The 27151-nt window shown below is 40.3% G+C and overlaps 1 protein-coding gene across 3 annotated transcripts in view; it reads right to left on the reverse strand.

Moving 5' to 3' along the window:
* Positions 1 to 6: 6 nt before the first annotated feature.
* The window catches only part of PDSS2 (decaprenyl diphosphate synthase subunit 2), a 198468-nt gene continuing 171323 nt past the window's right edge, over positions 7 to 27151 (reverse strand). For all 3 annotated transcript variants that reach the window (XM_025199234.1, XM_025199233.1, XM_006019828.3), the window contains 4 exons: positions 22142 to 22315; positions 21209 to 21340; positions 17610 to 17645; positions 7 to 4490 (listed from right to left, as the gene is read on the reverse strand). In XM_025199234.1, coding sequence (XP_025055019.1) covers positions 4332 to 4490; positions 17610 to 17645; positions 21209 to 21340; positions 22142 to 22315 — 501 coding nt within the window. In that variant the 3' untranslated portion in view covers positions 7 to 4331. The remainder of the gene's footprint in view (positions 4491 to 17609; positions 17646 to 21208; positions 21341 to 22141; positions 22316 to 27151) is intronic.

The raw sequence follows: 27151 nt of genomic DNA on the forward strand, positions 1-27151 counted from the left end.
AGGGCGGCGCGCACCATCCCGGAGCCATGGCAGCTCCAGCAGTCACTCAGAACCCGGCAGCACTCAGCCCGAGCAGCCCCGGCTCTCCCAGTCTGCGCAGCCCCACGGCACCCATCGAGCCGCGCTGCACCCTTACAACATGACAGCTGCCATGTGGGTGCCAGGCAGGAAGGGCCTGATCCCTGCTGGTCTGTGTGGGAAGGGGGGCTCTGCCACGAGTCCCCAGAGGCCCCGACTGCCACTGCTGTAGCCGGTGAGTGCGGGGCTTTAAAAAAAACAAAAACACAAAACCTAAAACCAAAAAACAAGTGCCAGGACGCTGGGACCAGGTGGGGAATGGGGCCCTGCTTGCCGTTGCCATGCCCCTGCCACCACCACTGCCGCCACCACTGCCGCCTGTTTGATTCTGAGAAGAGTCGGCCCGATTTGGCAGCTGAATCTCTGAATCCAAATTGGCCGAATCGAATTGCCCAGTGATTCAAATCACTGAATTGAATCACTGTCCCTCCAAATCAGCCGAATCCAAAGCTGAATCGAATACCTGCTGCTTCGCACAGGCCTTCTGACTTTCTTCCCACTTTACGGACAATGAAGCCTCCTGCTGCATGGACAGTGTGCTCCCCATGTCATCTCCTGCCATACTTCCCTGTCCTAGAGACCCTGGCCACCACAGCAGAAGCAATGGGGGAAGTGGGGATGGGCAGCTGGGTGACAAGTCACATATTAACCCCTTGCAAGCTGGATGCAGTCCATGGACTGCCAGTTGGACAGCCCTGTTCTAGATGATTTTGGAAGGAAAATAAGGACAGTTACAGTACCAGATTTATTCACATGGAATAGCCTGTAACTGTTGGGTGGCTTACAACTGAGGAAAAGATAAAGCAATGGTTTATTTTAATGAATGCATCAGATCCTACTGCAGAACTACTCCCAAGACAATTTGAATGTTTCTGTCTTTGAGCTGTCTGCTGACTGAGTCACTGCAAGGTCTTCACTCTGTGTTTTTATTAGACACTAATGAAAAATAAAATGAGTTTGATACCTTACTTCTTTCTGAGCTTGCATTAACTGAGGAGCAAAGGTAGTAACTGGTGATCTGACCCAGTAGTTTGTCTCTTGACAAATCCAGGGTAGCACAATTATCTGCTGAATTTTGCATTTATGAGCATGCATGCAATCTTGCCCCTCCCCACCCCCCCCCAAAACAATACCATTAGCATTGCATTTGTAGTCTGATTTCTTGGTTTAAACTTAATTCAGGGGAAGACTTTTGAAATAGATTCACTCCCTTTTACTGATTTTAGGCACAGAAGTAGACTAAGGGTACATATGCAGCTGAGAGCCATGGGTAGTGTGTTTCAGAAATCAAATCAAGAAAAGAAGGAAACATATCAGGAGAAAAAGATCCTACTTTAACATCCATCTCAAAGGGTGAGGGGTTAGGGGGCAGACAGAATCTGCAGTCCCCATCCTCCTCCTCCTCCCCCAGAGGTAGAAAAGGGGGGCTCCCAGCCTCCCCAAAGGAGAGTTATTTTATGATTCCGATGGAATGATAACTTTCTAATTCTGTTAACTTCCATCTGAAGATATTACAGTATTTAAAACATTAATAAATTAAGTTTCGCAACTTTCCCTTCCAGGAAGTAAGTATTATTTCCATTTTACAGATGGAGAAACAAAAGCCTAGAAGTTACCTGGATCACACAGCGAAACTGCGGCCCAGTCAATTTAACTACTGTGTTCGTATCTCCTGATTTAGTGTAACAAGCGCAGATTTCTGAGACAGACTCAGAGATAGCAGAGAGCAGAAAAAGCAGATGCAGAAATAAACAAACAAGGGCCCCAATTCTGATACCAGAGTGCCTCCAGAAATTGAAGGTGAGGAAGGTGAGCAGAGTAGAGGGCTTATATCCACAGCTTTGCCCTTTCCTTCATCTTCCGTTTCAACAATAGCTGCTCATTCTACATTCTGGTATTATGAAGTGTGGAAACTGACAAGGACAGCAAGCGACTGAAATTTATTTTCTCTTCCTGGTCTGGAAGTATAGCATATGGAGTAATTTGTTCCTATGCATTTATTATACAGCACCCAAAATGTGCTGGAGTGTTATGCTGCTCTGTACTGATCACACTAACCACACAAGGGATGATGCTGACTAGAGCAGTGGAGGAAGCTATACTTCCTTGGCTCTCTACAGGAAAAGAATGACAGTTTAAGAAGGGGCTTATGTGAGATGTGGGTGGGAAGAAAATATCAAAGAGAAAGATAGCAAAGATTAAAAAGCTTGTTAATTCTCAGCAGAGATTATTTTGGCCATGGGGATCATCAGCAAAACACTTTCCCTGTAATTCCAGTGTTGCTTTCAAAGATCCAACCCCAAACAAAACTAAATTTTATAAAAGCATTGTTAGAAAATCAGTTCCTTTTCAGCAATTTGTCAAGGGCACAGAATATTTTAAGGAAGTCACAGCATTCAAAAAGTACAATATTACTACCATTTAGTTTTGCTGATCTGTCTTTGTAAGGAGTACTGAAAAAAGTCGTATGTTTATTAAATCTATAGTACTGGTGCAAACCTGCAACATGGTGACTGTACTTCATGCTTTAGTGTCATTAGTTGAAATGGCTTAGCACCTCTGCACAGGCCCTACATTGCCATGAAGTATTAGGGGGATAGGTCTAGTGCAAGGAAAAAACTAAAATATGACATTTGCAAATGTGATTTAAAACAAAAGTCTTATCTAATACACACCTGAAGAGCTAATAATTAACTGAACTTTGGTAAAGTAGCAACTGAGTCTAGGAACAAAATAAAATTATTTAAGAAATCAGTTCGCTCTCAAAGGCATTGGACTTGCACTTGTAGAAACCTGAGCAAGCACACTGGTATTTTAAGTATATGTATATATTACATATAGACAATGCTTTCATATATGTATAAGCTCCTTGTTTTCCATTTAGTTAAATGCAACATGCTGGTCCATGATAAAGAGGCTCTGTGACACTTTTTTTTTTTTTTTGGAAGAATTTAACAGAAATAACTCCACTTAGTGTTTGAGTGAGCGATGTAATGAAATCTGTTTGCTGTGCTAGCTGTCTCCAGATTGGGCTGTAATTACACCACAGAAGGAAGAAAGGTAGCTGAGTCTCAATCTAGATCATTTATGTAAACTCAGCCTTCTTGTCAACGATGTTCTCAAATTGCATGCATGCAAACCACAAAAATCATCTCCTATGAACAAAATAGAGACAGAGTCAAATTGCAGGCTTCTGATATACCTTATACTCTTTCCGTAATTGGACTTTAAAATTTGACACGCTAAGGTTAAAAAAACTTTATGTATTACGCATTTATTCAGAAAAGTGAAAAACTGTACTCAGACAAATATTCCTCATTCCTTTCTGCCAAAAGATTGATGCTGAACAGTACAAATGAACATTTATCTGACTCAAATAAAAAAGTGTCTCACAAATCTAGGAAATTATTTAGTGTAGGATTGTCTTGAAACAAATTCCTTGATCTGAGGGAAAGATTATTTTTCTGTAAGAGTTGAAAAAATGTCACTCTGAGCAAGAGCAAAATATTTTATACACACAGTATAAAACACAGGCAACCACTTCTCTTAACAGAGCCAAATTAATATTTGATTAAATATTTTAAAGCTCCTACTTACCATGCTTGACACATTTTCTCAGCAAGTTTCTCAAATATTGAAAGCATTAGGCACAGAGTAATTTTACATTTAAATACATAAAAACAGTGTGAGGAGACATGACTGCATGTACACAGATAAAAGGATTTTTCCCTATTAATTCACTGAACTGCCCTTCGTGTTGATAAATTGGTACATTCATTCTTGACTTAAACAGCTCGCTCTTTCTCGGTGGCAGGTTTAGAAAGTGTTTCTCCTGACACCTGCAGCTTCACGCCCCCCTCTGTCCTCTCTAGTGCAGGAAAACCACAGGCCACCACACTGGCGCCATCCCTGGCTATGTCCAATCAATAAGGACTTATTTCCTGTCCATTTGCTGAGGTCACAGAAGCAAGTCTCATTAATTATTTCTACTGGTACAGCCTCAAGTGATTTTCTGGCATGACAAGTGAAAACTGTTTGACCTTTTTTCCCTAATTTTGTTTGTAGCAGTTCCAAAAGATGCATGTTCATTCAACGATGTGGTAAATGAAAAAAATATATTAAGCAACCAACACATTTAGATCTTTAGCAGCACAGGATATATTTCCCTTACCCCTAACCAGTGCATGTCCAGTTATTTCCTGCAAATAAACAATAGTTTTTTTCTTTTTGGTTTTTTTTTTTTGAATTGTAAGTCATGAAAATCTGGTCACAGCATAAACAATGTTTTCTAAAGCCGATCTGGCCTCGGAGGGAGGGAAGCATTCCAGGGCCTCCAGTGCTCTGTTTCCATGGTAACGACATAGGTCAATAGCTGAAGTCACACCTTTGCCAGCCTTGATTGCTTCTTGCAACTGTTAGAAAACACATGCATAATAAAATCAGTTTTGACAATACTCAGTATACAATTATTTCTAAGATAACAGTAGGGATTCAGTATTTCCATTACCTTTTTTTTTTTTTTTGCTTTAAGAAAAGAAGGCAGCTACTGCAAATAACTCAAAAAGATCTTATAATATTCTCCAATATAAAACTGCTTCACTTCAGCTCCTGCTTACAATAGAACCCTAATCAATTGAAACGACGCCACATCACTTTTACATAGCTCAAAAGGCTAAGCCTCCCAAGGATGCACATAACAAAGGAGGAAGGTTTTTAAATATCTGGACATTTCATACCAAACCTTATCTAATAGCTTTTGTACAGAATGCTGAACTGACCTACCAACTAATCACTTATTTTCTTGTACTGGATACATAGCATCCAAATCAATTTATAAGCGTACATTAAACATTTCAATTCTACATTTCTTGAAAGCAGACTACAGATGCACACTGCATATTTAAAAATTTATTACAGTGGAAAAAACACATTTCCTCAGGAAAACAGAAATTATTATTAAAGTTCTGTTTTCCTGAGGAAATGTGCTTTTCAAGCTCTTCAAGGTTTAATAACCTTATTTTACCATCAGCAACATCCATGCAAACCCACTGTACTCAGTAAGGATGGTGAATCTGAGTATATAGTACTGTTCAATACTGACTCATGTGAAGTGAAATGTTTCACAGAAGAGACTGGAGAGAAGCAGTCTTTTCCAGATGCATACTGTTTTCTGGCAAAAACTGGCAGGTGCAAGACCTGGGTAAGTTATAGGTTAAATTTCCTACAAAAATAGTTTTCCATAGTATAAGTAAATGTAATCGTAAAGTGTCAGGCAACACACGTATGCTTTCAATGTCTTAACATTTTGTTGAAGCTCTCTAGAAGGCGGTTGTATTAAAACATATATATTTAAAGTCATTTTTTAAAGTAACAATACCCTCAGGACATCATTAGAAAGAAGTAAAGCAGTTAAAGATGCATTGTTATCATTTGACTGTCCTAAAATTAGCCAGCCTTACTAGCGATCTCAGACTGACAGCCAGCTGAGTGAGAGACCCGCATCAAAGTCAGGTCTATTTGTCTTAAGTACTTGTATGTTTCCCAACCCTATAGTATCTGAAAGTCTTTCCATTTTTAATATATACTGTGTGATTTAATGGTAGTGTGTCTCTGTCACTGAGTCAGCCTATAAAACACAGAGCTCTTATTAAATACAGATAAATATTGCATTTTTTTTTACATGTGTATAAAAGTTTTTTAAAAGAACGTTCCCTGCTGTGCATAAAACAACATGCATCCCCAAAAGACTACTTTTATCCAGTTATATACAGCAATATAACCTTAACATATCTACATTAAATGATTAGAAAATATTTACAGCATCATAAGAATGATCCATTTTATAGGTAGTTTCATTTATATATAATGAATGACTTTTCTTATCTGAATACATGCTAAAGTGGATTCATTATCCATATTTGAGGATGAAAGCATATTATAGCACTTTAGTGTTCAAGTCCCAATTCATAAAAATTTTATCCTCTACTTAAGTTAGAGAGTTGTCATGCACCATGCTTTGTAAAATAATTTATCCTAAAGCAAAAATGTACTGTATGTACAGTTCATTCAACACCTTTCTAAAGTATGTATATAAGCTATATATCCAAAATCAAGAATGATAATAGAATTAGATGAGAAGGGGGCATTTCAACAAGGTGGAAGAGTTCTTCTGTTGACCCATCATATCAGCATCTTGATGCAAATTCTGCTGATTTACTAAAGTCCATTAATGCCACCTGAGGTATTTCAGATCTACAGGGGGATACATGGTGAAAGAAGAAACAGATGCAGGTGCTGGGGGCAGCAAAACCATTGAGATAATCATGATTAGAGTGAAAGCTCAGTTTGAACTTGTTTGTTTTTGCCTTTGAGTTACCCATAAAGCCAAACTTCAGAAATGTGAGATTAGAAACTAATGCAGGGTCTGCATTTTGTATTAAAGTCAAAGGCACCTATAAATATGTATACATAGAGAGAGTCTCATGTATGAAATAATCTCAAAGCTGTTCAACAAGTTACACATACAGGAATCATCATACCAAACTAGACTGATTCATTACCAGATGTTCCAGGGGAAGGTGCAACATATCCCTTGAGTGGGAAGTAACTGCATAACATGCCCATAAGGTAATCATCATCATCTCCACCCCATCAGCAAGAAGCTGCTATATATCCCTAAAGAGGGTTTATAATCCTAAAAACATTTTTAAAATCCAAGATCTATTTCAGGGGATGTCAACCAGGGGTACTTGAGAAGGCCCTAGGGAGTACATGACGGCAGGTGGGGACAGAGCACTGCCATGCACCATCCCTGTGCTGCTGCGCAGGTGCTGCCCGCCCAAATGTGGGGGAAGCTTGCACATGATGGCTGCTGCTGCTCTGCATTCGACCACATGCCACTCTCTACACCCCTACCCCCCCCCCGCTTTGTGTCTGGCCACTGGGAGTACACTGATCCAAAAAGGTTGAAAACCCCTGCTCTATTTATATCCACATATGCAACAGAGCTTGGGGAATCAATTATATCTTGTGGCAATGAGTCCTATGTACTAATTATGTTAAAAAACATCTTATTAGGTTTAAACACCTTTCAATTTCATTCCTGCATTATGAATAAACACAGTATAATTAGAAAGGGTAAATAAAAATATTTTTTACTTCTCAGCTCTATTCATTTTTTATATGTGTATACATATACAAATATATCTTTCTATATAAAATAAAAATCTTACCTTTCTCATTATACTGTGTATACATATGTGTATGTGTACACACACACACACCCACCCACCCCACCCCTAGTGTTTCCTCTCTAGCTTTTTCTTGAAGACAAGAGTCCCAAGCTTTCTAATCTCTGCTCAAAGGAATCACTCTACCCACCAATGAAACAAACCTATTCTTAGACTAACATTCATTAACTGTAACAGGCTACAGAAACATCAAAAACTCAAACTACAAATTTGGCTTGGAAGTGTCTATTAGATTAGGTTAAAACTATTAGATAGATAAAATCATTATCCAAATTAAACACTGAGAAAGTAGGTTACGCATATTAGCTGCTATGATCTATGCTATGCTATGATGATGCAAAGGTGACCATGGAATTTTTAAAGCCACAAGAAGAAGGCATCTCATTCAACAGACATCCCTATCAGTAGCACATTGCTTCTTTAAACCATACAGTGATATCAGTTAAAGCATCTGGAAGCGAAGGCTGCTACTTGCAGAATTTGCAAATGTTGCTTTTCTTCAGTACCTTGTCTTCAGAGGTATCCAAATACTGACTGGGTTTGACTGCTTTGTTTGAGATCTAATGAGATCCAAGGCTGCTACATGAAGCCAGCATACAAAGCAGTTTAAATAAAACATGCCTACACATAAGATATATCTTCATCCTGAATGTTCAGCAACACAGCACTGAAAGTAATTAGCCTGCAACACCTCACTCTTTCCTACTATTCTCTTGGTTCTATTTACTGAACACAGCCATATCCATATCCCCTTTTCCGGCAGACCTCTTACCTTCTACTTCCTATTTGACTCCCAGTGCCATCTGTACTACCTTCCCAAGTTGTTCTCCACTCTTGGACTCCATGCTGGTTTTTCATGCACACTCAGTCACCATTCTTAGTACTATTCATAGAATCAAAGGACCAGAAGGGACCTGTATGATCATCAAGTCTGGTCCCCTGCCATGGGCAGGAGGTAGTTGGACTCAAACAAGCTCAATGAGGTGCTTGTTCAGCCTCCTCTTGAACACCTCCAAAGACGGCAACTGCACCAGCTCTGCTTGGAGTGTGTTCCAGATTCTAGATACCCTTAAAGAAAATAAGTTTTTCCTTATGTCCAGCCTAAATTTTTCCTCAACTAGCTTGTGCCTATTGGGCCTCGTCCTCCCAAGGGGTGCCTTTCTGAAGTGTTGCTCCTCTAGATCTTGGTGTTCATCCCTGACATACTTGTAGGCAGCTATCAAGTCACCTCTCAGTCTTCTCTTACTTGGACTGAATAAATCCAGTTCCCAGTCTCTCCTCATAGGATCTATCTTCCAGGCCCCTGATCATACAGCTGGCCCTTCTCTGTACCCTTTCGAGCTTATCCACATCCTTCTTGAAGTGTGGTGCCCAGAACAAAACACTACTCCAGCTGTGGTCTCACCAATGCCGAATGGAGGGGGGGGGGGGGGGGGCAGGGCGCGGACTATGGTATTCATGCCATAGACCTGTGATCACCAACCAGTCGATCTCAATTGACTGGTTGATCATGGAGCCTCTGACGGTTGGATTTCGGTCTGCCAGAGGCTCCATGATGGGGAGCAGCAGGACACACATGGCTAGGCTGAGCCACACTCCCTGGCGCCTGGGCCAGGCTGGGTGCGTGGGGTCAGAGCCTGGGTGGTTTGACCGTGAGGTGGGGGAACAGGGCAGGGGGGCAGAGAGAGAAGCTGTAGATCCTGGGGTATCCTTTACTTACAAAAAGTGATCTTCACCATGAAAAGGTTGGAGACCACTGCCATAGCCCCTTCCAGTGCAAGGAAAACCAGAATAATGCAGGTCAAAAAGGTAAATTTGGATTATAAGCAGTTGTCAGGCAGGGGAGATTGAGAAGAGCAAGAGATTGTGTGTCTCACACAAATGTGGATGAACTCTGTCTTTCATCAACAAGGGCTGGATTTTTTTTGTAACCAAGATGATCCAAGATATATGTGAGAAGCCACAGTTTTTTGGTGATAGCTTTTACAGAGATAGCTGTATAATTTGGAAAAAAGTTAGACAAGCTCTTGGCTAGAAAATGTTAATCCTCAGATCCCGGTATATAGTGGAAAGTGAATGTCATGTTCTTTTCAAAGGGCACTGAATGGCATGGAGATGGCAACTGTTTTTAGCTGCTACCAGATTTAACTGAACTTGAATCAATGACCAAGAGATTCAGATTCCACTCTCTGGACATAGAAGCCATCCAGTCCTCCTTGTAAACCTATTTATATGTTTCAATTAAGTCTTCAATAAAGCAAAATTCATTGCATTAAAAATGTAGAAAATCTGTCAGTCATGTTGTCTAATGCAAAGGAAACAGTGCTCCACCAGTTACATTAGATTCCTCTGGGAATGTAAAGTTCATGCAAAAAAAAAAAATCAAAAAAATCAAAAAAATCAAAAAAAAAATCACACATTTTGTAAAAACATATTGACATGAGAAAGATTGCTGGACTTTACAGAACCAGAAAAATCTCAAACAGAAAAGTTGTAAATGTTCTAGCAAAGAAAATGTTTACAAAAGATTTTGGCCCCAAGTATTTGCCCCAAAATATTTCTTTTGTGACAGGCCATGAAAAATGTTAGCTAAGATGACAATTTTGGCCATCCAGATACCTGTGGTAGGGACAGACCTGTACCAAAAATTAGAAGGTCGAAAAAGGCCATTGGGAGATGAGAAGATTTTGGTTTTTACTCTGTACAACACAGTACAGCATCATCACAGAAGGACTTCTGAATTAAAGTTTCACCAAAAAAGGAAACACTATTTGACTGACTTTTTGACTTGCCAAACCCAGAGTTAATTAGGATCTTATGTATTTTCTTGAACAAAACTTTAGCAAACAAGTTCAGAGAAGATTCTGTCAAATAGCAGAGGAAAATGATACTTTTATTATATTTCCTTTTCAAATCTGAGATCTTATCTCATGAGCTTCTTCTCATCCTGAAATGAGCTAAAACATTCTCTGCTACTGAGATGTATGAGACTGACTGAAATAAAACAAACTTAACTTGAACAGTGGTCAAGTGACCAACTAATGGATAAAATGTTTACAGTATTCTGTGCCAGATTTTCTAAATTTGTTTTCTCTTTAGTGGGAACATTGTGTTTTAATAAGCAGTGATTATTTAGATTGCTAAAATGTTACCTTGAAATGGCGCCGATCCATTTTATAGCTAACAGATGAACTCTTCCCCTACCCCATCACTTGCTTTTCAAGCACCTTGGAATGTTTCAACATTAAACTGTTACATATTCGATCTGTTTTTTTGTGGCTGGACACACAGTTAAGTTCTTCCTCCTCTTTCCTCCCTAGATGGGCTGGACAATCATTTATTTATTTTAAGTGCATCACTTCATAATGCCATAAAATACTGTAATCTAAAGGTTTCCTTTGCCTTTCCTGGTAATACACAGAATGGGATATCACTCAATTTTTGTATCGTAAAATAAAAAGTCGAACAAAAATAAATGCAAATGCATCTTTACCTAAACTGATATCATTCCCTATATAAAGCATTCATATTGTGTTAAATTTGCATAACAATGTTTATTTCCTTTTTGTTTTCATCTCATGTTGACATAAATCAACTTTTTCTCTTAAACCTGGAAAAAAGATTACGGGCAGAGACCAAGTTTAAAAAATTTCAATCTTAAAAGGTAAAAGCTAAAGCACCTGAAAAAAATGATGGTGAAATGGAGGCTGACAGTAGTCATTGATATTTCCATTTCAACACAATAAATACTGCTTTTGAAGTTAAAATGTACTGGAAACAACAAATCAACCATATGCACTGAAAATGTGAAGATTCCTCATGTTTAAGAGTGCCCCCCTCATTCTCTGTGCATCAATATACAGGCTGAAAAGCTTCATTAAGTAGCTCTAGCACTGGGATGTTTAAAAAAAAACAAAACAGGAAATAAACAGTGGCTTTTCACAATGAATGCAACTTAAAAAAAAAAAACAGTACCACAAGGTGGTCTTATTATTGCATATATACTGTCAATCTAGCATTTACAGTAATAGCATTGGACCTATCTGTATCTTAATGAAGCAAACAAACACCGTGCTGGATTCTAATCCCACTGAAGCCTCTGGCAAACTCCCAATGCCTTCAATAGAAGGACGACAAATACAACCGTGATTGAGACTGGATATACTCAGAAAGCTTAGACAGGTATTCTACATTTTTTTAAAAATCAAGCCAAGAACTGTTATCACAGGAACAGGCTTTTACAAAAATAAAAATTCAAACAGTTACACCATCCTGCATCCAAAAACTTACAACCGTGACCCTAACAAAGAGGAAACTTGTCTTGATTTTACTTTTCTTTTGCTGCTGCTTAACACTGCTGACTTGATTTAAAATATCTACAAGTAGATCTTTTTTCAGGTTAACACATTATTTGATTAGAAAATCACAAGACAAACTAGTATTAGTGGCCACAACTACACTGGTGTGGTAATGAAAATTTTATAATAAGTCATAAGCTCTTGGTAGGAAAAACAATCCCCTATTGTTTCCTTTTTGGTGCTTTTTAGAAGTGAGAAAACAGGATACACTTTAATCCTATGGCACAAACTACAATGATTTTTTGACATTTAATTAAGTGGAACATGGTGGGACTACTGTCCTTTACACCATGGGATTGTAAAACTGTTCTGGTAGGATGAATAACCTAATCATGATAGCCAATTCTGAATTTGGGAGGAGAGGAACTACTAGTGACAAAAAACCTGTAAAGAGCATTATGATGATGATAATGATAATACTACTACTAATTTTCCTGGTGCTATAACATCTGAAAGGTCCTTCTAACTGTTGTATAGTACCTAGCACACTAGGTCTCAGCTGAGGCTTTCATAGGCACTGCGATAACACATATAATAAACAACTCACTCAATAAGGAAGTACTATTTTTTAAAGAGCTCTACAACTTACCTTGCATAACATGGACAGAATAAAGCTCAAAAAGACAATTCTATTGACAAATTGAAATAAGAAAAGACTTTCCCCAAGATTCACTGATCTGCTGTCTCCACCAGCGACACAAATGACATTTGCCTCAGCCTTATGGGTATTCTCTTTGCTACTTGAGGCATTTAGTACTAAAAAGGCGCGTGGCAACTTTTTCATCTCTGGAAGAGACTTTCAAACTATGTAATGATGGATCAATAATTTGTCTGGTTGTGGTAGCAATGGTGTAGTGAAAGGAGGGAAACAAAAAAGACCCAAGCTTTCAGACTGATGTAAGAAAATGGCTTCAGATATATTGACCTTAAATAAGCTTTCTGAAATATCAAAGTCCTTGTGCTAACAAGATTGATACATTGGGGGAAAAGAACAATTTTGCAGAACACAATGAGCTCATTGGAATGAAGGACTTGGACCCAATTAAATTAATGAAAAGCATTTCCCTTCCACATCCAGGTCAAAGCCCTGACCTCATTTACTAGCATCCCTTGGATTCTCCTTTGGTCAGCACAGACTTAAAGATACCATTTTAATACATCATGCATCAAAACTGCAAACCAAAATTCATGTATAAACAAGAATAAAAAAAAATATGTAGGCTGTTCTATGCCATGTAAAAAAAAACCACTTCCTAACAAAAATAGGCATGGTGAGTGGGTGGATCTCAATTTTACCTTCATTCATTATTTCTATTTGAAAATCATGTGAATATTCTTCAGAGGGCTACTAAGCAAACAGAATAAACAGATCATAGGAATAAAATCAGAAAGGATTATTCCTTCTATCAAAAAACAAATAGGATACTGAGTGCGTTAAAAGGGAAACTGACACTAAAATGATGCACCCTTTTGTACACACTACGGCCAATACAGACAACCCTCCCCTTAGAAAGACATATGAAAGACTGAAGAGGACACTAACAAATATAAATAAAATCTATGATGGGGCTCACCATATGATGCGACAGAACTGGGTTTTCCATTTGCTGTGGAAAAATGCGGATTTCCTCCTTTTAATGGAAAAAAAAATAACGGATTTTCTCCTTTAAAGGAGAAAAATGCAGGAAGCCACAGGTTTCCCCTTTGCAGGCTCACACATGCATGTGGCAGCCAGGCAGCAGTGAAGAGAAGCTCCCACAGCTCCCTCCAGGTAAGCATATGGGGGTGAGGAAGGGCAGTGGTGACACATTAAGGGGGAGAGGAGGAAAGCCAGGAGGTCGGGGGAGCACAGACAATGTGGCAGGGAGGGCAAGATGATGCTGCAGGGTAAGGGGGTATTCTGCACCCACAGTGGGGCATGGGCTGCAGCTGGGCCCCCAAGATTTCTGGGCCCACAGTAGGGTGCAGGCTATAGCCAGGACGGACAAGCTCTGGAGGAGTCAACTCCAAAGCCCAGCAGGCAGGACCAGGTGCGGGAAGGATGCATCACGCTGCCATGGTGAAGCACAGCAGAAGTGGTGGCATGGAGTTGTGACCCCACCACTGCCAGGTGGCCAGGGGGTGCCTCACCTTGGCGACCATGGTGGTGCAGCACTCCCTCATACACTAGGTCCCACCTGCTGGGCTGTGGAGGTGGCTCCTACCCGGAGCTGGTTTAGTCTGCCTGCAGCCCCACTGTGGGTGCAGAAATCTTGGGGGAGCACCATGTCACCTGTGCACCTCCCTCCTCCTCACACCCCCACCCCATTCCCCACACACTAGAGGAGTGGGGGCAGGGGGCAGCAGGTTGGGAGTGAACTGGTAGGGGCAAGGCATGGGCACCAGCATATCAGGGCTGCTCAGCACCATAAAGCAGTGCAGGGGGTGGCGACAGCTGCAGCTGGACCCACATCCTGGTGAGCAAAGGGGGCAGAGGGAGCTCTGATTTTTCATGATTAAAAAACAAAAATGCCAAACGTCAAAATATACAGGTATTTAGAATGTATTTTATTATAATGATTGAGGCACTGCTATTTGCTTTAAAATTGTAAATATATCAATAAAACATTGTGTTCAATTGATACCTATCTATATAGTGTCATTTCATTTTAATCATGGAAAAACCTGGATTTTGTGGGGGGGGGGTTATCAGAAAATTTTGGAATTTTTCCCCTTTAAATCAGAGAATTTGTGATTTTTAAACAGAGAAAGACAGGATACCTGGTGATGAGATTTCAAAAGCTAAGATTATTCAAACTCAGAGGAGACAGGTTTTGAGTGAACTAAAATAAGCTTAAGCAATGCAAGTCCTTGCTTTTCCTAAGTCCAATAATATGAAAACAGATTAACAAACCTAAGAGCAATAAAGAGGAAAACAATGTACAATTTTGTACTGTAAATAGTCAACTCTGAAATTCATTGTTGCAGTGAGTCATATATTGAGTCATATATTATGGTTGGATTTACAAAACTATTGGATAATTTCATTATCACTACTGCATTTGTAACATCTGCAGCTATGCATGCCATGTTAACACAAGACTAATCAAATCTCATGCCTCCAGGTTAAAGCAAGCACCTGAAAATTTAAGATTGAAGAAGGAATTTCCTTTTCCTCCTACTCAAAGGGATATTGTTATTTGACTAGATGCATTACAGGTTTCTTCACTTTCCTTGGAAGCATTAGGCATTTGCAATTGCTGAAATCAAAACGCTGGAATATAGTTAAAACCATTTGAAACAGTATGGCAAACTTTATGTTCTTGGCCATTTATTTCTGCAGTAATATGGCTGGGGGAGGAGGAGAGCAATTGATTCTATCCAGCCCCAGGACCATCCACCCACCCTCCGTCCACTGCCGGAGGCACCAGACAGAGCAAGTGGGTGGGATCTCCATGGAGACCAATCCAAGACTCCTGCAGGCAGGGCGTGCTCAGCTGTGCAGAAGCGGTGTTCAGGAGTAGGACAGGCATGCAGGGATGGGATTGCAGGGTGGTGACAGCATGAGGCCGGGGCCTGGGATCAAGCTGTGATCCACTCCCTGAATTTCCCTGCAACAAGCACAGGGACTGCGGGGCAGTGGAACCGATCTCAATTTTGACCTCACCTGTCTGTCCTGCTCCCAGATGCCACTTCCCACCCACCCGCAGCCCCGTCCTATTTGCTTGGCTGAGCATGCCCTGCCCATGGGGGTCCTGGGCTGGTCTCCATAGAGACTCCACCCACGTGTGCACTCCGTCCAGCATCCCTGACGGTGGGTGTGGGGTAGACAGGCTGGGGTACCTGGGCAGTGGGTCTAGAGGCAGAGACACTGGCAGCAGCAGCCGAGTTAGTCACCACTGCGGGGGCTGCCAGGAAGCCAAGTCCGGCCGCTGCACTGGCCCCACCCGGCTGCATGCCTGGGGGCAACAGGTTCAGCTGCACACATGCATCATGGCCTGGGCTGCCCTCCATGCCTGTGCTGGGTGGGGCTAAGGGACCACCACAGACCAGACAGAATCAACTGACCAGTCAAATACCCAACCCTAATTTTAAGTAATAGTAACCAAGAGAGAGAGTCTAATCTTCGGCTGGTCAAAGTACAGGAAAATTTCAAGGCTTTATTAAGGAATACCAATGTATTTATTTACACAATAGTTGTAGTAAACTAAAGTTTTCATGAGCTTGCTAATTTCCTATCAGTTCTAGGAGCAATCAGTCTTAAGCAGTAAAGCCATTCACATTCTAACGACATACAAATGGAAATTAAAAAAAAAACCAACAACAGTATTTCTTCACAGGTAAATGTTTGAGAAGTATTTCCTAGATGTGAACAGCAGGATTCTCATGATCTAGTTATGACTAAATGTTATCAGTTTCTTTTATGCTTTAAGATTGATAGGGAGAGAGATGGATTTTTTCATTTTATCACTTAATCAAATTTAATCTAAGCCATTACTGACCAAGGAGTTAATATTTTATGATTCTTCAGTGCAGACATGAAATGTGTATGCATGTTCTTATAACAACATATAGCCATGTTGTCAGTCAATGTGCATACCAAGTAATACAAGGCTGAGGTACAAAGGAAAAAGAAGCATTTAAGTATTTGAAACTTTAAAAGCAATTTTAAACAGGGAAAAACTATACTCTTAAAAGTAACTCCTCTCTTCTTAATCTGGAACTGTGCTTAACCCTTAAATTCCCAATTTCCCATTGTAGCTGGCTGTGCTGACCCTGACAGCTAGAGTCAAGCAACAGCAATTTCACAACTTCCTGTTTCTTGATTCTGGCCACAGGTGACTGGTAGGCGGGGTATGGGGGGGCATGTGCCCCCCCCACCTGACTGGCCCTGACTCAGCACCACTCAGGATGGGGCAGTTTTTTTTTTGCTGCACAGGCCAGTGGTGTGTTGGGGGTACATGGGGGGGAGCACTAAGCCACAGCACAGAAATTTAGGGGTAGATATGGGGCTTTTGGCCTGCCCCCAAATTGTGCCCCCCTCCCCCCCGCACCGGACTCAGGAAGCACCAGTCACCCCTGATTCTGGCCCTTTTATAAATCCTACTTCTTGTCTTCACTGACCACAATCAGAGCCAATCGCAGCAGGGAAGAGAAGTAGTGGGCACAGACTGATCCCTGGAAGGGCTAGGTTCAAGGAACAGAAAACAACATGCAGCTGGTGCAAGGTAGGATACAGACTAGAAGAAGCAGTTCATGAAGCTCAAGCCAGCTGAGGATGACCCATAGGGCTAACACCAAATAACAGTGTATACAATCTCATTTTGTCTCCATAAACTCCTAATCTAATATATTCAGGAATGAAAAGTTTGGAACTTCCACTGAAGTACAGGATGAGAAATGAAGGTAACTGTAATTGAGGGGGACTAAATATGATACTTAAGGCACAGCTGTATCAGCAAATTTCTACAAAATTATATCATAGGGGGCAAACTGACAGCACAATAGCCACTATGTGGCAACTGCCCAGGTATATGTTCCTACCCCATGGTTAATGCAAGGTAGTTTACCCCTGAAGGAGCAGGATAAGATGCCTCATATTTACCATGAAAACAGGCATTTACCACAAAGTGGTTAGCACTCTACAAATTAACATCCTTCCTTACTTTGTTCATATCCTTAGTGTAAAAGTTTAATATAATTTGTTCCCTATATGAAGACATTCATTTGGAATACCAAGGCATACTATTGGTACTATCACAGAAAGAAACAGGACTAGATAGATCAGTGATCTAATCTGATAACAGCTCCCAAGTGAGGAGATTGTTATAAAACTTAAAATGTCTCAGATAAATATTTGACTATAATAAAGAAGAAGAATCTCAACTACCTGAAAAAAAAAAATAGAGAACAAATATAAGAAGCCTTACTGTAATTTACCTACCTTCGTGTAGTCCAATATACTCCCTGCACCTTGTGCCTTAAGACATAAAAAAGAAAGATTAAATGTAAAATGGCATCTATTCTAGATCACTCCTGTGGAAATAAAAAAATTTAAGAATGAATGGTATATTTGAAATAGTATTTTAAAAACAATCAACTTGGTCTAGAACCTGAATTTTACCAGCTGACAGTCTCAGCACAGAGATCTCTAAAGAAAGCAGCTGTATCTCTGAGTGCCTAAAATATTTTAAAATAGTAATATCTTACAAAAAAATCTGTTGCTGAAACAGACTGAAAATTGGACACCCTGGGTACAAGCTTACTTCAGTCAACTAACAAAGGAATTAGAGCTAACAAACAAAATCAATAATAGTTTCAAGAGAGAGAGAACTAAGCCCATACAGTAACAGCTTTTGTGGGTATAGAGAGGAAATTTATAGACTTCTTTTAAAGAGATTATGCCAATGAGAATGTCAAAGCTGGCAAACCTCAGATTTAGACCTAACCAGCTGTGTTTTGGTTTGGAATGACATGTGCACATACAGAGTCATCATTTCCCTCCCTGCCTGCATCATGTATATGCAACCAGTTATTAAAACATAACAAAACCTTGCTTTCTTACATCTTCAGAAGAACATTGTGTGTATCCGAAGAAAAAACAAACAGAGCGAAGGCAAGACATACTAGAATGCAAAACACCCTGAATTTTGTCCCAAGGTTACATAGAAAAGTGTGTGCATTTTGTGTACATTTTTTATATTCAACAAGTGTTTTTTGCCTATTTTTTTCTTGGTCAATGACTACTAATGCCAGACCCAGAACACTCCTGGTCACCCACCCTGAAACTTCTTCCCATACTTAAACTCAGCATTATCATTAACCACACTATGCCACTAACAGTTCCTACCTCAGGAATATAAAGGAAAGATTTCCTGGCCTTTAGCCTAGCCTAGGCAAGGCCACAAGCCCCAGGAGTCCTGGAATTCTTCCTCCTACCCAAAGGATGTACAATAGAATCACTCCCTCACAGACTACTCCAGGGAGCAGATTGCTGCTACAGACAGAGCAGCCAAAAGGACAAGTATGGTAACTGTCTAAGGAGAAGAATTGAGTGCTGAATTGGGGAAACAGAAGTGGTGACTACACTTTTGAAGAAACACTGCTAAGAGTCCACAGGTTTGGAAAAAAGGGCTAATTTTTGTAGAAGGGAGGGAAAAGGAGAGAAAAAAAAGTCAGCCTGTCAATAAACGGAGGAGAGATTAAAGTGAAAGAGAAGCAGGAAGAGAAAGAAAATTGAAGATAACTGGATTAATTTTTAATTATAGAGAGAAGGAGAAAGAGCTGATCTTCATTGTCATCCTTCAGATCCCTCTTTAAAATTCTCCTTTGCCATGATGCCTACAAAAGGAAACTGGGGACACTGGGATGCAACTCCCATGAGCCCCCAGGTGCTCCACTGGCTGCAGGAGACTACTGCAGGCTGGATCCAATCTCTTTACAGGCTGGATCTAGCAAGCCATAGTTTGTTGATCCCTGCTTGAGAAGATCTTCCATTTGGTATTTTGGTATAATGGCACCTAGTAGAAATACAAACTGCTTGCCTGAAAAAAAAACAACAACACTACTCCGTTTTCTTTTAGTTAGAATTTCTGTAGTGTTTCTACAATGTCACTTTTGATGTAAAAAGAATTATCAAGTGGACAGACAACAGTGCTGAAATTCTGCAACCTATTTTGGATTCTGCATAAGAGAAATTGAAATTAGAAGAGGATGGCAGGATCCCAACACAATCTATGAAAGCTTCTCAAACATTCATCCAATCCTTATGCACTCAAAACATTTACTACTCTTGTGCTGAAGTTAGAGAAGTTCAAGATTCTTTAGTCGGCCATTTGCTGTGTTACCATTCTCTGATTTTAAAACTTGGTTAGAAATACTGTATTTCTTGCACATAACACACCCCCAAATATAAACACACACCCTATCTTTGGAAGGCCCCAAGAAGGAAAAAGAAATCTTATTATGGGTAAGCACTAGAGATCTAATGTGTCCAGGGCTTGGGGCCCATGTGCCAGGGCTTGATCCAGCACACTGACTTTGGGACTAATGTGGCAGGGCTGATATGGCATGCTGGCACAGGGGCTCAGCGGTGGGGCTATTAGCTGGCTCTGGAGCCCCATGCACTGTCCTGATCTGGTGTGTAGCTGGAGAGGGAAGCTCCCCAGGGGTTTGGACATTTGCAGCAGTGAGTAGAGAGGGAAGGAGGGAACAGTGGCAGCATTAATTTCTGTGGCTCCCAGAGCCAAAGCAGTTGGCCCTCTCCCCCAGTTTTCCGGACTCATTGGTACCCTTTTCTTTGCATAATGCGCACTCCACTTTTCCCCAGCTGACTTAAGGGCAGGGGTGCAGTTTATATACAAGAAAATATAGTAATACATTTCTTCCTTCACTAAAGCAAGGTTACATTCTCTTATGAGACTGTCTGACATTCCTCTTTACTGGGATGATAACTTTTGCCAGAAACATATGAAGGCAAACTCTGAACCAGAGTCATGCATGCAATACCCATAACCCCTATCTCCTTGGCCTATGTCCTACAGTACTGCCTTTATGTTAGGGAGCAGAATAGATAGCAGTAGAGATCCCATTTTGAGTGAAAATTTCTACATGGAACTTGCTTTTAAATTTATGGCAGGGCTCTCTCTCATCTCTTGAATTGCCTCTCAGGACTAATTTGTGTACAATTTTACTTCATTTCTGTGTCCATAGATCATTCCATTTACAGACACCAAGAAGTCATCACAAAGGAGAACAAAGTATAGGAGACAGGCAGGCAAGGTTCTTTGAGTAGATGTGACATCTTTTATTAGACCAACTGAGTAGTTGGAATTAAGTTCTTAGCAAGCTTTTGGGCGCAGTCACCCTTCTTCAGGCAATAGCAGTCTCTGCTGTTCTGAGACTCCACGAAAAGAGAGAAGCTAAAAGTGTGGCAGGATGTCAGTGAGAATAATCCTTCCTAATCAACAGCAATAAAATGTTTCCACCACAAGACATCATTCATTACCAAAAATCTTCCTACCGGAGGTACCCACGCAACTAAAGGAGGAGCTCCTAAGTATGTTTCCTAAGACTGTTTAGATAAGAGGAATCTGCCTGACTGAGGTACTGAGGTAGAGTCACTACATTATATACTTAGTCTTGGTCTTTTGTGTGGCCTTCTTGCATCATTACTAACATATACTGCAGTAGCATATAGAAAATCCATTCATGAACCCCAACCCTACTGTGCTACATAATACAAACACATGGAAGTAAGCAGTACAGTCATCTTCTCCCATTACCTTACCCTGTTAAGGAATTACTAGAAGGAAAGAGAGGGCCGCATTCAAAGAGCTGAGAGTATCTTCAAAGGGAGGCAAATAAACACAATGAAGGGCTGGGGAGGGCAGTTTTGTTTGTATATATGACCTTTACCTACGCATTACAAGATTATCTCTATGAAGAGACATATGCAACACTGATAAGCTGTAACCTTCCAGAGCCTGGAAGAAAATGAATGATAAAATTAAAATGTATGGAAAAACTGAAATGTATAATTACCTCTCTAATCTGCTTAATCCATGCCTCCCTTCCAAGGAACTCCTGATGCAGGACTGCAGGAGCAGAATTTAAACTGAAGGTCACAGAGTCAGTAGAATTTCCTTTAATAAATGGCTGAAGGTCCAGGTGTATCTAGAAGGGAGGATCAAAACATTTTTGTTGAATTAACAGAGAGCCCCAGGACCACGTAGCCCATCAGCCAGTTCCAATTCCAAGTCACCAGCCCTATTCCTAAACTGTTGCCTGCAGTTTTGATGGATGTACTTCACCTCCATCCCCTGACTTTTAGCTCCACGGTGGAGAGGAATGGGGTTGTTCAGAGGCTACAGAGACAAACAGACAAAAGGAGGGTTTGCTCTAGTGGGGAATGGGGCTGGAACAATTGGGAGTAGCTGGTGAAAAGAGGGTTGTTGGTATAAGAAAGTGAGCAGTCATGGGAAGGATGCTGTGTTTCACAGCTGTGGATGGTAGAAGCATATATTCTGTTTTCCTGGAGCTGATGCAATATTTCATTTCTGACATACTGAATATTTTATAAACAGTGATTGCATAAAAATCAGATCGTTATACACACTGTTTACATCAAATAATTATGAATTAATTAATTTTAAAGCATTTGCAAAACATTAATGCTCTGTAACTACACTAGCAGTGTTTTACTGGTGTAGGATACCACTAGTAAATTACCTTGGCAGTCTTCCCTTAGTGTGAATGGTTATACCAGCAAAGCTTGCTTTTGACAAATGTAGTAAAACCACCCTCCTTGCCCAAGTGAAACAAAATCTTTTGCAACCCTGACCTGCTAGATAAAGGTCAGTAGTGTCGTCTGGTCTGAGATAAAGAAGACCAAACAGAAGTGAGAATCAGAGACGTTAGAGAAAATTCTCATGAACTGTTTCAGTATTTAAAATACTGAAAGGAGAAAGGGCATACCTTATGACTCATAGACATGTGCTTTCCATAGTGAAATGCCATCTTCTGGATCTCTGCATCATGCTTTGCCAATTCCATTGCAGCCTTACAGCTCTTTGCCAGCAAGGCACTATGGGATAGGAAAATCTGTTCTGTCCAAGTTGATATTCCAATATCATCTGTAAGACGGGTCTCCTGAAAATGAAATGAAAGCTAAAATGAACAAGCTACAACTGTAACTATCAAATATAGGAAATTACCAATGTCGCTAATATTACATGAGTGCCAAAGAGTCTGGACCTCAATAAACTAGGTAAAACCAATCACTTCTGTAAGTAGTGTTCTTCACTGAAGCGATGGAAAACATAAGTGTCACAGCAAGTTTTACTTGCTGAAGCTGACCGCTTTTCATTTCTAGCTCCCCCAAAAATAATTTCAGTGACATTTCTATAGGCCTGCCTCCAAATTGTTATACATTGAATCATAGGAAAATAAGGCTGGAAGGGACCTCTGGAGGTCACATGGTCCGACCTTCTGCCTGAGGCAGGCTCATTCCTATCCCATGTAAATACTTCTCTAATCTACTGCTAACGAACTAAACAAATCAACCCTGTCACACAACCACAAGGCATAGCACCTTAACACCATTGGTAAAGCAGGGGGACAACAGCAGTCAATGTCCTGCTACTGTGAGGGTTGTTAAAATGTACTTGAGAGATCCAAGGGAGAGGGAAAGGTTCCCCCCTACAAAGGAAAGTGAAAATCTCCACAAAACCCCCACTGCCACAAACCCCCACAATCTGACCATGGGATAAAATTCCTTTCTGACTAAATATGTGGTGGACTGGTGTGACCCTAAGAGGGGCAAGACCCTCTAACCAATAACCTCCAGATTTTAGTCCTGGCAGGAGCATCAGCACTGGGGCACTGACTGTAGCCAACACTGAAACCTTCTGAGGAAGGCAGAAAAAACCTGACATGTAGCAACAGAAGGGAGGGAAATGTTTCTTCCCAGCTCCATGCTGACTTATATCAAGTATGTGATCCACCAAGACTCCTGGATCCTTTGCTACAGTGCTGCCACGCAGCCAGTTTTCACCCGTTTTGTATTTGTTTTTGATTCTTCTTGAGTAGTAGCACTCTGCATGTCAGCACCAAAGTTCATCTGGTTAGCTCCAGCCCAACTTTCCAATCTGTTACGATTCTTCTAAAACGCACACTTGTCGTTTGTGTTTGCAAGTCTTCCCAGTCTCACGTTGTCTGAACATTTGCTTGAGAAGCTTTCTATTCCAGCATTCAAATAGTTATTAAACAAAGCTGAACAGCACTGGGCCCAGGACAGGCCCCTCTCTGGACTCCACTTGAAACTTCCTGCCATTCTGACATGGATCCATTTATAATTACTTTTTGTTTGTAGCTATTAGTCCAGTTGTCCATTCACCCTGTAACAGTGTTGTCTAGCATGCATTTCTTCAATTTGTTTATAAGAAGTTAATGTGGGGCTGTTAAGCCTTGCTGAAGTCCTGATATACTATATCTACAGAATTCCCCCTTCACATCCACCAAAGTGAAGATTAGCACAATTTGTTCAAGGTAAACCCATGCTGGCTGCCTGAGATCGGCCTTTTCTCCTCCAGATGCTTGCAAATGGACCTCCTTATGATATGCTCCAGTAATCTCTTGGGTAACACGGTAAGGCTAACTGAACTAGAGTTACCCAGGTCCACCATTCTTTTTCCTAAGGCAAAAAGAGGCTCACTATGTCCTCTGGTACCTCACCCATCTCTCACAACTTGGTAGATATTATTGCCAAGGGCTCTGAGATCTCCTCTGCCAGTTCCTTTAGTACCCTGGATGAAGCTCATCAGGGCCTGCTTACCTGAATTAATTCAGAATATTATGAACATTAGTGGATATTATAATCATGCTTTCACTGAATTACTAGGAAAAATGTTTTTGGTATTTTCACTAAAACCTCTCACATATGGATGCAAAAGACAACCTGGAAGTTTTAAATAAGCAAGCAGTGGTACTTGTAATGAGTGACATGTGAAGTTACTATATGATTACATTGAGTGCCACAGTACAATCTTTTCTATTATTAATATATAGAATATGCAAGTTATTTTTAAGAATAACCTATTATTAATACATGACATTTTAATGAGAAGACAGTATAAATATTTAAGAGATGCATCTGAATTGCTTCTTTCTTAAAAATAAGGAAGGTATGAAAACTTTTTTCCCCTCCTCTCTCTCAAAGGCATATCAAATATCAGAAATGTGAAGTCTGATCTTCCGTGGAAGATTTTGATGGATTTTATTCTTGTGAACTTTACCACCTTAAACAGAGAGAAGGATGCTAAACTTAACAGAGGTTTTAATTCAGAAAGTTTATTCAAATATAATTTCGACTAACTAAAAAAACAGGAGTTTTAAGCAACCTGTCTAAAAATGGGTTTCCCTCTCAATTATTCAATTTTAACTCTCTTGGCTCATGCAGCATTATCATAATTTTTTCAGTCGGTCTTCAACGCTAGATAGAACCTTTATTTCTTTTAAATTACACGCACGCACACATTTCAAAAAAAATACAAGTTCTATCTAGTATACACACACAGTATTATACAGTATGTATACACACATTATATATAGAGTGTGCGTATACACACATAAACATATATAGAATTCCAAAGAAATACAGGTTCTCTCTAGTGTTTGTGTGTATGTATATTACACACACACAAATATAACAAATATAACTGTAAAAATATGCAACCGTCTTGCCTTTTTTATACACTGCAAAGAAATTTTAAAACGGCCTTGAACTTTTAAAAAATCCCTCTGGAGGCACTCTTAAGATAAAATTCAGATACAAAGAATAAGAATAAAATAAAGAAACAAAGATGATAAATGAATAGGCAGAGAGAAAGCTTCTAAACTTAAATACTGAACCTAATTTCTCAACGCATTTAATTCTATAGCTCAGATTGAGCCTAAATGTAAAATGAGAAAAGAAATTAGAAAGCTAACAAGCCCCTCGCCCCCAAAGTTACTTCAATTAAATTAGTGAGAAATGAATAAGAACTAAATCTGTGTGACCCCATAATTTTCTAGCAAGGTATTATCTGTCATGAAATTGGTAGCAAACGAAATGAAATCCCTCCATTCAGCTATAATCTTCCTCCCTTGTGAATACTGCCGAGCGCTGCATTACAAGGGAGAAGATAATACGAGACTGATGGGAAAACTAGCAGAATTCTGCAATACCAAGTAACCAAACAATGTATCAAGATTCCATTGCTTTCAGACACACCATTAATTTATATGAGGAAGGGGAAAAGAATGGGAAAACCACATGTTTGCACTATATGTGATAACAATTTACCAAGTCAAGATTAAACTTTAGTCAGGTCTCATTTTACTATAATATTTGTGTTGTAATATCTTAGTTCATCTCTGAATACATACAAGTTTTCATGACTGGCAGAAAGTCAAAAATGATGCACAAGCAGCTGTACTAGAAACTAAAAATGCTTAATCCTTTTTCACTCAAATATATTTATTTTTAAAAGAAATTTCCAAACAAGCTGTCGAAGGATGCTACTCTTAGTTTCTTTTACTTGTAACCAACTTACTCAGAGAGTCACTTATTGAAGTTTCCTGGATGATGAATGCAGTTCTAATAGTACTTTTGTAATTACTTATTTTAACTCCCACTTGACTTGTCGTTATATTGTAACTTCATGAAATCATTGTGCTCAAATGCTTAAAACAATTGCAGTAACTTAAAATGCTAGTTTTCCTGAGTAACAAATATAAGACATGCCTTTTGGCCAAAACCTATATAAAACTTACCTATACAAAAGAAAACTACCAAAAATTTTACACAATTTTGGAATTTATTTGAAAATCTAGGCATATGAAATACAAGTCAAATTTTTAGGCTGGAAAAGGCAGTGCAATGTTCTGATACTTTGAACACAGGAGGATGAAAATCCACTCATCACAGAAGGAAGCATGCTCTAAAGGGAAATGTCTGATTATATGTACCACTATATGGGAGCTAAAATAATGCAGATACTAGCCAGAGAAGCTTTTTCCATTTTTTCCTATATACTTCAGATTTCGAAGATGGAAACAGACATTGTCTGATTTCTCATTTGTGCCGCCTTAAACATTAAGGCGGCACAAATGCTGAGCAAATAAGAGGCCTTACTCTTTGTTGGGCTACAAAGGGCCCCTTGGGACTAAACAAAGGGCCCCTTGGGACTCGGAGCAGGGGGGCAGCAAAGGCACCAGTCGCAGGGCTCAAGTGCCTATATACTAATGCTAGGAGCATGAGGAACAAGCAGGATGAACTAGCGCTCCTGCTTGCACTAAACACCTATGACTTAGTGGGGCTAACGGAAACCTGGTGGGATTCATCCCACGACTGGGCAGTACATATTGAGGGCTATAGATTGTACAGAAAGGACAGGGTGGGGAAGAAAGGGGGAGGGGTTGCGCTCTATGTCAGTGAGCAATATACGTCAACCCTCATCAAGACGGAATCCAAGGATGAGGAGGTAGAAGGATTGTGGGTTAGGCTACATGGGGGGCAAGGAGAAAGGGATTTGGTGGTAGGGGTCTGCTACAGACCCCCACATCAAGGGGAAGAAAGATTCGGGGTTCCTGAGGCAACTCTCGGAGACCATAAAAGCTAAAGAGGCGGTAGTCATGGGGGACCTAAACTACCCGGACATCTGCTGGGAGTCACAGACAGCAAAATCCCACCGCTCACGCAGGTTTCTAACCTGTGTACAGGACCTCCACCTGACATAGGAGGTACACAGTCCCACTAGGGGGAATGCCATACTGGATCTGGTATTGGCAACGGGGGATGACATGGTAGAGGACCTACAGATCAGTAGCCATCTGGGGGACAGTGATCACCTAATAATAGAATTCACAATAAGACGTCGAGTGGGTAAGGTAACTAGTAGGGTGAAAGTGCTAGACTTTAGGAAAGCTGATCTCAATGAACTCAGG

The sequence above is a fragment of the Alligator sinensis genome, unplaced genomic scaffold, assembly GCF_000455745.1.
Source record: "Alligator sinensis unplaced genomic scaffold, ASM45574v1 scaffold313_1, whole genome shotgun sequence".
NCBI lineage: Eukaryota > Metazoa > Chordata > Crocodylia > Alligatoridae > Alligator > Alligator sinensis.